Source organism: Papilio machaon, chromosome 25, assembly GCF_912999745.1.
Source record: "Papilio machaon chromosome 25, ilPapMach1.1, whole genome shotgun sequence".
NCBI lineage: Eukaryota > Metazoa > Arthropoda > Insecta > Lepidoptera > Papilionidae > Papilio > Papilio machaon.
In genome coordinates, this window is record NC_060010.1 from 3,930,819 (window position 1) to 3,943,795 (window position 12,977).

General features: G+C 33.4%; 1 protein-coding gene across 1 annotated transcript; it reads left to right on the plus strand.

Moving 5' to 3' along the window:
- The first annotated feature begins 7,004 nt into the window (after positions 1-7,004).
- LOC106720440 (glycine-rich cell wall structural protein 1.8) lies at positions 7,005-12,524 on the plus strand. Its single transcript, XM_014515143.2, has 2 exons — positions 7,005-7,059; positions 11,337-12,524. The coding sequence occupies exons 1-2, from the start codon at positions 7,048-7,050 to the stop codon at positions 12,318-12,320; spliced, it is 996 nt and encodes a 331-aa protein (XP_014370629.2). The 5' UTR covers positions 7,005-7,047; the 3' UTR covers positions 12,321-12,524.
- The last annotated feature ends 453 nt before the right edge of the window (positions 12,525-12,977 follow it).

The window sequence follows — 12,977 nt, forward strand, 5'->3', positions numbered from 1 at the left end:
ATTTTAATGAATTTGTAATTTTACAAAAAAAAGTTTGAGTTTTTATTCCGTCTTAACTAATCAAGCGATTTTAAAAGCTCTTTTATATGCGAGTTATCTAGTATACATTTTATAAAAAAATACGGAATCCAATAATTTGCCAATTGCAAGGAATCCCTTCTTATTTCATTAAGGTATTGTCCATCTCCCCGCTATGATCGATATAACAGTAACGAGAGAATAATTAGACAGAGATTCATTAGTGCGATTGGATGCTGTTCCAAAATCTTGCATTGAAAACAGTTTTATATACAATTATCCATGTCCTTTGATACTAACTTTGTACTCTTATTATGCTGGATTATGCTTAATTCATGCTCATCAAACTATACGGTACTTTGAAGAAATTAAATCCTTTAAAAATAGCTCATGTGTTAATAATATACATTTGGTACAGTAGATGGCGCTGTACTGTATTTTTTAATGTTATGGACAACATCAAGTTGTACATTTGTAATTTTTAATTTATCAACATTAATTAATACAAGTATTTATTTTATTTATTAATAGAAGTAAAATAATAGAAATAAGTAGGAATCATAAAAACTTGAGAGGTGTCAATGGACACCCGGATGGAACGAAGTTCCTTTCGATTAATTAGTGAAGGAACCAATGTTTATTCTATGAATAAAAAACTTAAGTCTTCACAAGAAGTACATTTTATTTCTATGAATTTTCGTTATATATTGTCACGTCGTTGCCATGGGGAAGTAGCGCTCATTCGTCGTTAACATAGCAAAAAGTGTCGTGACAACTTTTCGTAAGAATTTTTTCCGTCTAGCCCCCTTTCAAAACGCGCGATAAGGAACTTCGTTCCAATAAATTTTACTGTATTTAACTTGTGTCTTTTATCGGAATTAGATTATGTGGTGTGACATTTAAAAAAAAATTGAAATGCTCTTATTACATTTTTGTACAAAACTAGACGCAAGTCACGGTCTAATAACTATACTATTAAGTGGTGCCATTGAATTACATAGCCATGTAACTTGTTACTTAAACGTAACTTAAATTTAAGCAATTTACATAATACTTTACTTACGCTTGAGTGATCAGAATCGAGAACATCTTTTAATGTTGAACCAATTTTTACTACAAGAACAATTGAATGTCTCGTTTAAGTTTTTACAGTAACTTTTTCTTTCACTTAATCTAAACTTTTAACCGTACACAAGGCAAAGTAATTCTTTTTTCTTCTTTTTTTTTTTAATTTAGTTGTTCCAAATAAATTAAAAAAAAAATTCTTCGAAATATTTACATTTCTTTGTGTACGAAATGCCTTATAGTTAAAGACACATATTGAGACTAGGTTCGTTGGGATTTGAGCTTTTCTTAGCTAGTTATAAATCACACTTACGTCTAGTTAGTTTAGTGTCGGCACCGACTAGTTTCGGATCCGTCGCGGATCCTTCTTCATGATCAGTTTTTATACTATCTCATATAAGTTACTTTTAATCTATCCTTTCACTTATAATTCCAGTTAGCTTTAGTATGGCAACAAACACGGAAGGAAGAAATTAGTCGAAAGGTTTCATTATTAAAGAGGTATGATAATCTAATTGCAGAGTCTAGATCCAGATAATTATATCCAATGCTATAGTTTAAAACCAGAATGCTACATTAGTCGCAACATAAATTGCTTGAATTAATGATTATATTTATGAGGGAGAATGTATTCCCGTCTTATGCTCCGTTTATCGAAATGACCAGTTATGAACTCTGTGGTTTTTCCATCATATCAAGACCGAAACATAGCAAAGCAACAAAAACAATTCTCGTACTATTTTGTTATTCTCTGTATCACTGAAGATTTAACTCTTCTTCTATTTGTAATAAATACTTTGAGCTAATAAACACCTAGCTCCAGAATTATATACAGGTATACCTTTCTCATTTTACAACATCCTGTATCTGAATGTCCGCGTTTACTAAATGATACAGTATGAATCGAAATCTGATAGTTAACCACAATGTAAAAGTGCTCAGAGATTACAAAATAACCGGATATCAAAATTGGTTTGTAAACAGTGATGTAATATTTGTGTAAAATATAATATAATATTATGTTCTTATTCTAGTAATTTCACATCTTTATATTATATTGCATATCCATTCTATGTAATGTAATGCAAGTACTGCGAATTATCTGTAAATAAATTAAATATTATATTAATAATAAAATTTAAGTGTTTTTTTTAATCATACCAGCAACCTTTTGCTTCACACTTTGAAACTTGACAAGATTTTTTATAAACATACTAGCTGTCGCCCGCGACTCCGTCCGCGCGCAGGAAAAAAAAATGAAAAATAGATGTTGGCCGATTCTCAGACCTACTGAATATGCTCACAAAATTTCATGAGAATCGGTCAAGCTGTTTCGGAGGAGTATGGCAACGAAAACTGTGACACGAGAATTTTATATACTAGACTAGCTTTTACCCGCGACTCCGTCCGTGCGGAATAAAAAAAAAATAGAAAACGGGGTAAAAATTATCCTATGTCCGTTTCCTGGTTCTAAGCTACCTGCCCAGCAATTTTCAGTCAAATCGATTCAGCCGTTCTTGAGTTATAAATGGTGTAACTAACACAACTTTCTTTTATATATATAGATTACACGACTTATAAAAATTTTAATTAGAGATATGTAATTTGCTCAACTCAAATATAAGAATATCGATTGAATTCAAAATTACGTATTATTTTATGCAAAAGATACAATCTTATTAGAAAAATAGGTCAAATATTCTTTAACCTGTGCCCACAATTGGTTGAAATTCAAAAATTATTTTTATTAAATGTGACCACCATTGACATAACGTGGTCGTGAGACTTTTTTTCCTAGACAATGTGTTACGTACGTGACCGCACGGTTTGCGGATTAACTAGGAGATCGTCCGGTCGTCGACCCGACTAGGAAATTGTAACAGTTGTATTTAACTTTGTGTAGGAACTTTAACTTAGTATAACTTAATTACTGAACATATGTGAAACGGAAGTAAAGTTTGCAAACTGTTGAATATTAAATGCAAATTAAAATGGAATGTATATCGTTATAATGATGTTCGATGTTGTTTTTTGGTCCCAAATAAGATGGCAATAGCGCAGACAGATGAGAAACAAAAAAATTATCCGAGAAAAAGGGACAAAGTGAGTTGGTAAAAAGAGAGAGTGGGCGAGTGGGGATAAGATAATAGAGTAAATTAAAGAATAAAGAATAGAGAACGGAATTTAGACGCTCGTTTTTACAATTTTAGGTATAGAATATGCTGAAAGTGTCACGTTCAAAATTCAAAAACCAACAACAACACAGATAGATGGAGATGACGTTTTTTCCATGACGGTCTTGATAATTTTTTTTTGTGACTGAGTAGTCACTGTTTGCCTTGAAGAGACATTAACAGCTTCGCCTGGCTTGAGGTGGCGGGGCACAGATGGCGCTTAGCCTAAACCTCGTAGTCTTAATATACTACTCTTCCACGTTCATGTATCTACGATTGATGTTAGTTGCTTGCGGGAAAATGTATTTCTTAGAATTAATTAATATAATAAGAAGCTAACTATTTACAATATTATGTACAAAAGTCTTTGTTGGAATTGTAAATAAACAGACGTCAGTCGTAGCCGTCTGAACTGAGGAGTAATTTATTAAGACCATGGCAAATGTAAATTTGACCGACGGAGTTATCAAGGCCCTTTGTGCTCGAATGCTTATTTATATTTATTATACAACCAAACTTTAAGGATTCTTGTACACTGTGGTATATTTTATTTTCAATTGTGAGTTAAAACATGTGTTCTAAATATGTTAATTCTAAATTCTAAACTTACTGTCTTACTGTCTAACGACAATAATAAATAACTAGCGATCACCCGCGACTTCGTTAGCGCAGATTTTGTAGTGTGTGGTCTTACGTGCCTCTTAAGTTTACGTTACACGAGGTCTTTGTTCAGTATTACTGCACCGCCAACATGTGATCCGACTCGAAGGACCATATGTTAAGCGTGGACTGTATTTGCGATGAATAAAAGGCCTTAAGTTGTATAAAAGGCTTATATTAGAAAAAAAAATACACAAGTAAGTGCGGTACGTTTACGCGAACAGTTAAGACGAGCGAATAGAAGAAAGGCGCGTGGTGAGTCGCCCGATCGGCGAGGTCTGAAAGGGCCCCCGCCCGGTTCCCCCGCCGGCGGTGCAGTAATACTGGATAGTCTTAATGAAACAAAGGAATAGATACACACGAAAAATATTAAGTTTGTACCAGTCTAGTAATTGTTAAACAAATTTACTATGAACTCAGTTCAAATGGCGAACTGGTTGAAAGAATAATCAAGTGTTAAATGGCGATTCAAGTTAAATGACTCTCAAGTGACCATCGCCGAACATTGGATAAAGTTAAACCGAGTGTTAATTACTCGACTAATGTGTAAGCACCCTTAAGTCCCAACCGAAACAGTTCTGATAAAACAGTACGAACTTTGGACTTGCTTATTAATTGAAATTGTAATTTATATGAAAGACGACGAGGCTTTTCGATACGATAAGTTCTAATTTTCTTGCGGTCGCGACGTTAAGATAAATGTTCAATGAAATATCTTCAAACGCAGAATATAAATAAGGGGGTTGACTTAATAAGTTTGGAAAAAAAGACTTACCACTGAGTCTTCTATAGATAAACCCTGGATAGATTATCATCATCAGCTCAATATACATCAGCATTAAGGGGCTGGGAATCTACCCTAATTTAGGGTTGACTAGGCCACACCTAACCCTTTTATGCCAGTGCGGGTGATGATGTTCAGGTTGCATCAAGATGTTTCTTCACGTAATAATGTTGGATAAATGTACACATGTAAATCAAAAATTGAAAAGCACATTAATATATGGTGAGATTTGAACACAGGACCTGCAGATTACAAGTCAAGTGCTTAACCTTTGAGCCAATAACGCTGGATAGATCACTGCGTGAAAATGACAGCTTCACCTTCGTTCAGACTTAAAAGCGTCAGTTGAACTTACTGTATTATTAGTTCGAGTTTCCAACACCGCTACCAACCGCTTCAATCAGCGCTATAATGGCCCAAATCAAATAAGCACAAGATACAACGGCTTATAGCCTTTCCAGTAACATACACATGTCAGTAAAACTAACCAATTTTTGGAAGACATTTAAAACTGGTATTGTTGGTTTCTGAGTCCAAGATCCCCCTTTAAAACAGATTCTTATCTCTGATTTGACAAAAATAATGACTGGGATGAAAATATGTTTTATACAGAGATTTTGCTCTCAGAAACCAATAGTTAGTGGACTAAGGCTTCTTTCAATTAGGACACCATCTCAAATCAGGTCTAGGTTGATCGTCAGTTAATCGATATTTAATTGTTAATCAACGTTTCGGCGATGTCTTAGCAACTCAAAGTGACAGTTAACTAGCGATTAATCATTAAATTAAAGTTGATAACGTACAATAATAATATCAAAATTCATTGAAATTGCACCTTAAGTAAGTGTTTACATATAAGAGAGATGAAAGTAACGGGCGGTGGCTTGTGATGCGATTGTTAAGTAATTCCGTTCACTTCTGTACACTTGCAGATCAATTTGAGTTCACAAAAAAGATAAAAAATAAATAAGACCGGTTATTATCTTCTTTAATATAATAATTATATTCTCTTTAAACTGTTTGTCAGCTGATTAACCGTGGTTTTGTAATACAAAAAATAATCGTACAGAACATTTGAAAAAAAAAAAAAACCTTGCTGTAAACAACCTATTTGACACTATACGCATTTTCCACCAAATATAGCGCAGACCCTCTGGATGAAGTAACAATATTTTTGTACTAGTTTTTAGACCGTGAAAACTCTCAGTACTAATTTCTTGTTTTGTATTAGCGAATTAATACTTACCGTTTTACTTTTAAAAGTCAATAAAGATACTTAAAGAAAACTAAAAGGGGACAATGTTTAAAATTTTGGTGTCTTTTTATCAAAATTATTTGTTTATTTATACAGGTTGTTCTTTAATGAATGGATAATCCTAAAACATCCTATAGAAAACCCATTAAGAGCTTATAAAAATCAAGGGGTTCGCAAAATATGAAGCTAATTAAAAAAAACTTTTTGTTGCTTTACAGTAAAAATATGTCCACAACGATATGAACATAATAAAATATGATTTTTTGTGGCATATCAATCCTCATAGACTCTACACTGTTATAAATACTGAAAATGTCATTATTTTTATGTTTTGTTCTTTTAGAAATAACATCAAGTCTAATATTATTTTTCATCAATTTACGCCTTTATATTGATACTAGCTGTCGCCCGCGTCACAGTCCGCTCAAGATTAAAAAAAACATCATAAGTAGCCTATGTGTTCTTTTAGACTATGATTTACATCTTTTACAAATTTCATCAAGATCAGTTGAACTGTTCTGGAGATACCTTCTAACAAACATCCATCCATCAACAATATGAGTAAGTATGTACTATAGATTATATGAACATACAACAACGAACATTCAGGCTTAAGAGTATATAAGATCCGGATTTAATACGCACGACGGATTTCCTCTGGTCCCAGGTAAGTACAGGGTGTTACAGTTGCTTTTTTGTACATTAGATATAGTATTATTATTGGTAAATTAAATGGACTAAGTAAACAAAATTATTTATATTTAATACCATTTATTTCGCTTTTAAATAAGTATTTACTGTTCTTTGTGAAGCCAATTTCGAAAACTATAATAAATAAAGTAAATAAATTAAAATTCAAATATACGTCTTTCTATATATTGTATATGAAATAAGGTAATCAAAATGAAAAAAAAAAAACTTATCTAACATAGTAACCACTCTATAGACGTCTGAAAAGCAATACCTTTCTCGTGTTCCTTACACCAACAATCTCTTCCGGTCACTATAAAATGTAAGCGTGGTTGTTCAAAGGCATCATTGCATTGCTTCCTACTGTGCGGCGATACACCGCCTTCTCAAGCATTACCGACATGAAGACTTTTGTAAGTTACATTTCATATTCACTTAAAAGTAACTTAGTTTAAGTTTAAACATAAACTCAAAAATATATCAAAATAAAATCCTTAGTGAAAAGTGAAGCTAATGTGTGTGTATCAGTGAAAAAGGACGTGTAAAAATTCAAAAAAAAATTACGGTTAAATTCGGGAGTTAAGTTGTCGACTAGTTTACATTGATAAGTAACAGATGGCGCTAATAGTCTTTAGGTAAATAAACAGCGTGATCAACTATCCAACTAATATAAAAAATGGAGTGTCGAAAAAAATTTTTTCGTACACAGGACGTATTTGTATATAACATTCTAACGCAAACATATTTTTAAAATTTTGTCTATCTGTCTGTCTGTCCGTAACTCAGCGTTTTTTCCGGGTAATTTCCGAAGCAGCTGGACAGCTTCTGACGGTACTATAACGCGAAGGTAGCTGATGCATGCGGGCATATTTATAGCTACTTTTTTTCTGCGCTCACGAAGTTACCACTAATTTAGTTGTCAATTTCCAAAATATTTGCAGAATCAAAATATCCTTTATATTATATTACTTTAGCTACTTACTGTTACAATTTCAGTTTAGAAGAAAATACTATAAATAACCTTTTTAGTAACCTGTCTTTTATCGTTCATCCTCCACCGCTCAACATAAGCTTCTTATCTCTAAAGTGGTTTGTTAATAACACCGGACTCTTACGTAAGTCTTGAACTAAATTTTCCGGTCGGAAGTTAGTAAATGTATTATACTTTCATCATAGTAATTTTCCATACATCTCCTTGCTTATTTTTTAATTCGTAGAATTTTTTTCCTATCACCTCTAACAGTAAAAGTTCTTAGATATTAGCGCCGTTTATGGTTAATTAGTTAATTAACAAACACCATCTAAGACATGCATTTTTACAGGATGTTTAGGTAATATTAAAGTTCGCGTTTATAAATAAATGCATGCATGGGCATGTTTACTTACATATTATTTGTGTGTTTCACATTTATGAATGATGAATGCATGTTGCATATGATTTATCTAGACAACGTCTTGTGAATTTAGTCATAAACAAGTCAGTACTGTAGGCATGTTCATCAAATAGCTGAACTGAATTTACATACATTTAGGTAATTACTGCTACGATTACGGAGGGATAATGTTTGTTACTGGTAACTGTTTACTACAAAGTTAACTTTGAGATTGAATCCGGTAGATGTTAAAAGCGTTAGTGGCGCAGTGGTTAAGCAAAGGACTTGTGATCTACTAGTCCTGGGTTCAATCCCCACCATGTTTTACAGTGGTAGACACCAGTAATAACAACATCTGTTGCACGAATAGGCAGGATGGTCGAGAAATGGATTTGACGGAAGAGCATCACAGTAATGGCAAGTGTTATTTCTTATTTATATTATAAAGTAATAAACGACCAAGCGGCCACTTCAATTCGCCGAAATAGTGAAGCGACCTCTGCCCATAGACATCTGCAATTAAAGATGCGTTGCCTACCTTTAGTTAAAAGATTTTTTAATACTAGATATAATCTACGTCTTGAATAAGAATTATTTAAATTTAATAAGAGAATTTTTAATCCATTGAAAATAGCTTTATTCAATAACGTCGTTCTCTTACATAACAATATAGATTGAAAAAACTCCGGTAAATCTCTTTCAGGACCATAATATGATTTCAAATGGTTGACTGAAGAATCAGTCATGCGCAAATTAAATCTCATATTTCATAGATTGCTCCCAATCACGTTATAGGGATGGAAACATATTGATAATTCGGTATCGATAATATCGGTAATAAATCTAGTTTTTTGTCGATAGTCATCATTTCCCTGTCTTTACCCCACTCACGTGGTCACCTCCTTTTATGAACTTTAACGATTTGGCTTAATTTTCTTTATCACAAGTGTCCTATTTATTCATAACCATGATTTTGCTGAAAACGTTTTAACTTCTTTTTATGTTTAATAATTAACTTATATACTTATGTTTATCAAATATTGATTTATTCGACCACAAAAATAGAACCTGGGGCGGTGTTTTAAAAGTTTACACAATTTAAGGGATACATACATGTATACAACAACTGCTGAAGTCATAATAATATGTTTCAAAGCCACAAGAACAAAGTTTGATCAAAAACTATTGACTTTAACAAGTCAAATATGTCTGGATTGTACTAAAAATAATTAAATACGACGAATTGTGAAAAGTCTACTCCATTTCTTGGGAATCGACTGTTAGTGTCATTTTGGATTTGTTGGCACACGTCCGGGGAAGTTGTGAAGATTTTATTATATTTTAAGTGAAATTAAAATATATTTATTTAACCACTTTATTATCGATAAGTCTATCGGTCAACACTAAGTAAGAAAAGTTTATTTATCATGTTACAAAAAGCTGAGTTTTCACAAATATCTTTGCGCTCCTTAATAAAGTAGTACTAAGATAAATTATTTTAAGGTTTAAAAAGTACAATTTTAATACCAATAATATTAAATTTCTGAACAAAAATTTTAATGTCATGTTGAGTTTCGGCCGACGTATTACTGATAAATTCCATCGCTGTGATACTTGTATTATAACATGTCTTTGACTTTGTTTTTTGTTTTTTTTTTAGAAAATGATGAGTGGTAGAATAACAGTTTGGTATTTTGATTTACTATTCAATTAATATTTGATACAGCATGTGTTTTTAAATGCATTTGTTGTACTAAAAATAGATTGTTAAATGATCAGTTTGCGGCAAACAATTATGTGTGAATTAATCACGTACGGACCGGTTGCGATCGGCGAGTAAAAGGGAACATTCACTCTCACTACAGATTCATAACGCGGACGTCAATTGTGGCCGATCACTTCCCGTATTCATTAACTACCAATGTTATTTTTGTTTTATTTTTAAAACACTCTTTATGTAATATAATGTGCAGTGTGAATGATACTTTATGTTTGATAAAGCTTTCACCTGTTTTAAGATTATTGGAGTGTGAACAGTTATTTTAGAAAGAAATAAAGAGGACGTTCCATCTGATACTAGTCAATCTTGTCTCTTTAGAAGCACATATTACGCTTTATTTGTTATTTTATTTCTGGAGTCACATGATGAATTTTCAAAGTATTTTTGTTACGTTCTTTTTCGTGGTCTTTCTTAATAAATTGTCTCCTTGCATTATCAAAAAAAAAAAAAAAAAAGGAAAAAAAATCAGTACCCAAAGAGTACATGTATTTATAACGGGAGCAAGAGGAAGAATTTACAATAAATTCTTAATTTCTTTCCTCCAAAGGGAATGAAATTATGTAGAGTAATGTTTTTATGTAAACATGTTCAATGGCAAAAAAAGTAATAATATACAAACTAACGTAAAAAAAGTTACACGCGATTACTCACAAAATTCATTAATAAAAACTGTAAATGCTGGAATTGATATTACTTAACCGAAGCCAAGTTTCTTGTAAAACATCGTTTTGTGAATCTAATCGCGTCACGGTCTGTCGATCATAGAGTTTTGTCGGTGATTTTTGTGTATAAGACGATTTTATTACTATTATACAATATTACATCATTATTAACGAACGTTTAAACACTTGTTAAAGTTTTAAAACGTTTAAATAAATCATAATTTCTCATACAATTGTGAAGTTGCGTTTATTCGCTTATTTAGGAGGTGTAGAAATGTCTAGTTAGAAAGAGAGTTTTTTCATTTTCATTTAAATAATTTAGTATATAGTCTCATAATCGTCAGTACCACTATCTGGCAAAAAGTCAAGATAACCGAAACTCTACCAGTAGTGAAGTTTTGTGAACGTGTGGTTTGGTTCGTAATGTACCGTCTATTGATATAATATGTATATCTGTTATAAGTCTGTCTAGATTTTAAAATGTGCAGTAATGAATCGCTAAATGTAAAACAAGGTCTGTAGCGAAGTGAAAGTTGTACAGAGTGAATGTGAGCTGAGATTCGATGCACTTGTTTTGACGGATGTTAGACATTTCAGTTACCTAATCATAATTACTTAGAAATTCTAGATTGTTAGTTATTAATATGTGTGGAAGTTTTTTTTTTTTTTGTATAATTAAAGCAAACGAATAATGTGAAATTTGGTAATTACCATCAGTGTTTGAACCAAACTTTAGAGACTGCCTTAATTTATTATTGAAAAGACATCTTTTAACACTCAGATAATACTCATCAATAATTTTACAAATTCAAAAAAATCATGAAAACAATTATGTGTTTTAACCTTTTCTTACCAAATTTATTGCATCGTTTCAGTTATGTGTTTTGGCGTTAGCAGTTGCGTCATGCAAGGCTGGGTATGAAGCAAGCGAGTTTTCAAGCAGTGGGGCGGGAGATCACGGCGGGTACGACGGGAACTCTGGAGGAGGTCACAACTTTGTCCCTATAACTGGCGGAGGACAAGACCATACCCTTGCGCTCACCCAAGGATCGGGACACGATTTATCTGGAGGTCAATTAAGCCATGACGAAGGAAATAACCTAGGCGGCCACGAAGCTTTCGGAGGTCACGGTGGGGGATCCTTTGGTGGTCAGAGTTTTGGAGGTGATTCCTATCTACAAGCGGCACATGATCTAGGCAGTCATGGCGCTGGATTGGCTGAATTGGGAGGACATAGCGGTGGATTCGGTGGCAATGGAGGCGGGCAAGTTGGACATGTAGGCCAATTCGTTGCTCAAGGAGGCCATGGAGGTTTTAATGGCGGTTTCGATGAGCACGAAGGAAATTCGGGTGGACACGGAGGTCAATTCGACGGCCATGGCGGACAAGTTCAAACTTTCGTCCTTCAGGATGGTGGACACGAATTTGGTGATCAAAGTCACGGTTTCGGAGGTTCTGGTTTCGAAGGTCAAGGCTATGATGGTCATTCTCAAGCTATACCAGTTGGCGAGCATGTTGACGAAGAACATCCAGTAGCGGTACCTCTGTACAAACATGTCACTTACCCTATTCACAAGCCAATACATGTCAATGTGCCAAAGCCAATCTTAGTGGGGGTCCCACAGCCATACCCTGTAAAGGTACCAGTGAACAAGCCTGTGGCTGTGCCTGTTGAGACTGAAATATCGATTCCAATTGAGAAGGTTGTGCCCTACCCTGTTGTGAAGCACGTTCCTTACCCCGTCGAAAAGCACGTACCTATTAAAGTAGAGAAGACTGTCACCGTCCATGTACCTCAGCCCTACCCAGTTAAAATTCCCGTCTACAAAACGATCCATCATCATAAAGGTCACTACTAAGGCCTTGATGTAGCAACTCGTGTGATGGTTTATGTGTGCGTAAATTTGTGTTTGTTTGCTTGTGCCTTGTAAATATTGTTATCTAATTTTAAGTCATTTTCAACTGTCTTCATGTTGTAGTTGATTTATTTATTGTGTGGATTTAGTTATAAAATGTTTGTTGAATATACGAAATTGTTACCTGTTGATACCTTTATTTCAATCTAAATTACACCACATGTCATTTTACCTCTATCATTATTAATACTAATATAAGTTTTTTAATCTTTAAGAGTTAGTTAGTCTTTATATTAATCTACTAGTAGTGATTTTTTTGTTCTTGACCACCTACTGCTTGTAAAAGAGAAGTGGAAATTTGTGAGATTTCGTACCTTCTTCCTTGCTAAAAATCTCTTTGTATCTTGCCAGCATCTAATATGGTGGCGACGTCTGCTTCTTATTTAATAATAACCTTCGCAAAATAAAGTAAAACACATTATAGATATTTAATATGCTCAGTACACGCTGAAGACATCCATATGTATTGTAAACACTCCCAACACTGGGGCTTTGAGTAAATCCTCTATTGAGATTTATCGACTTCCAAACGACATTGCGAGCTGAGAGTATTATACTAAATCGAATTATGTTGCCATGCTAAAGGAAATTTTCAATTTT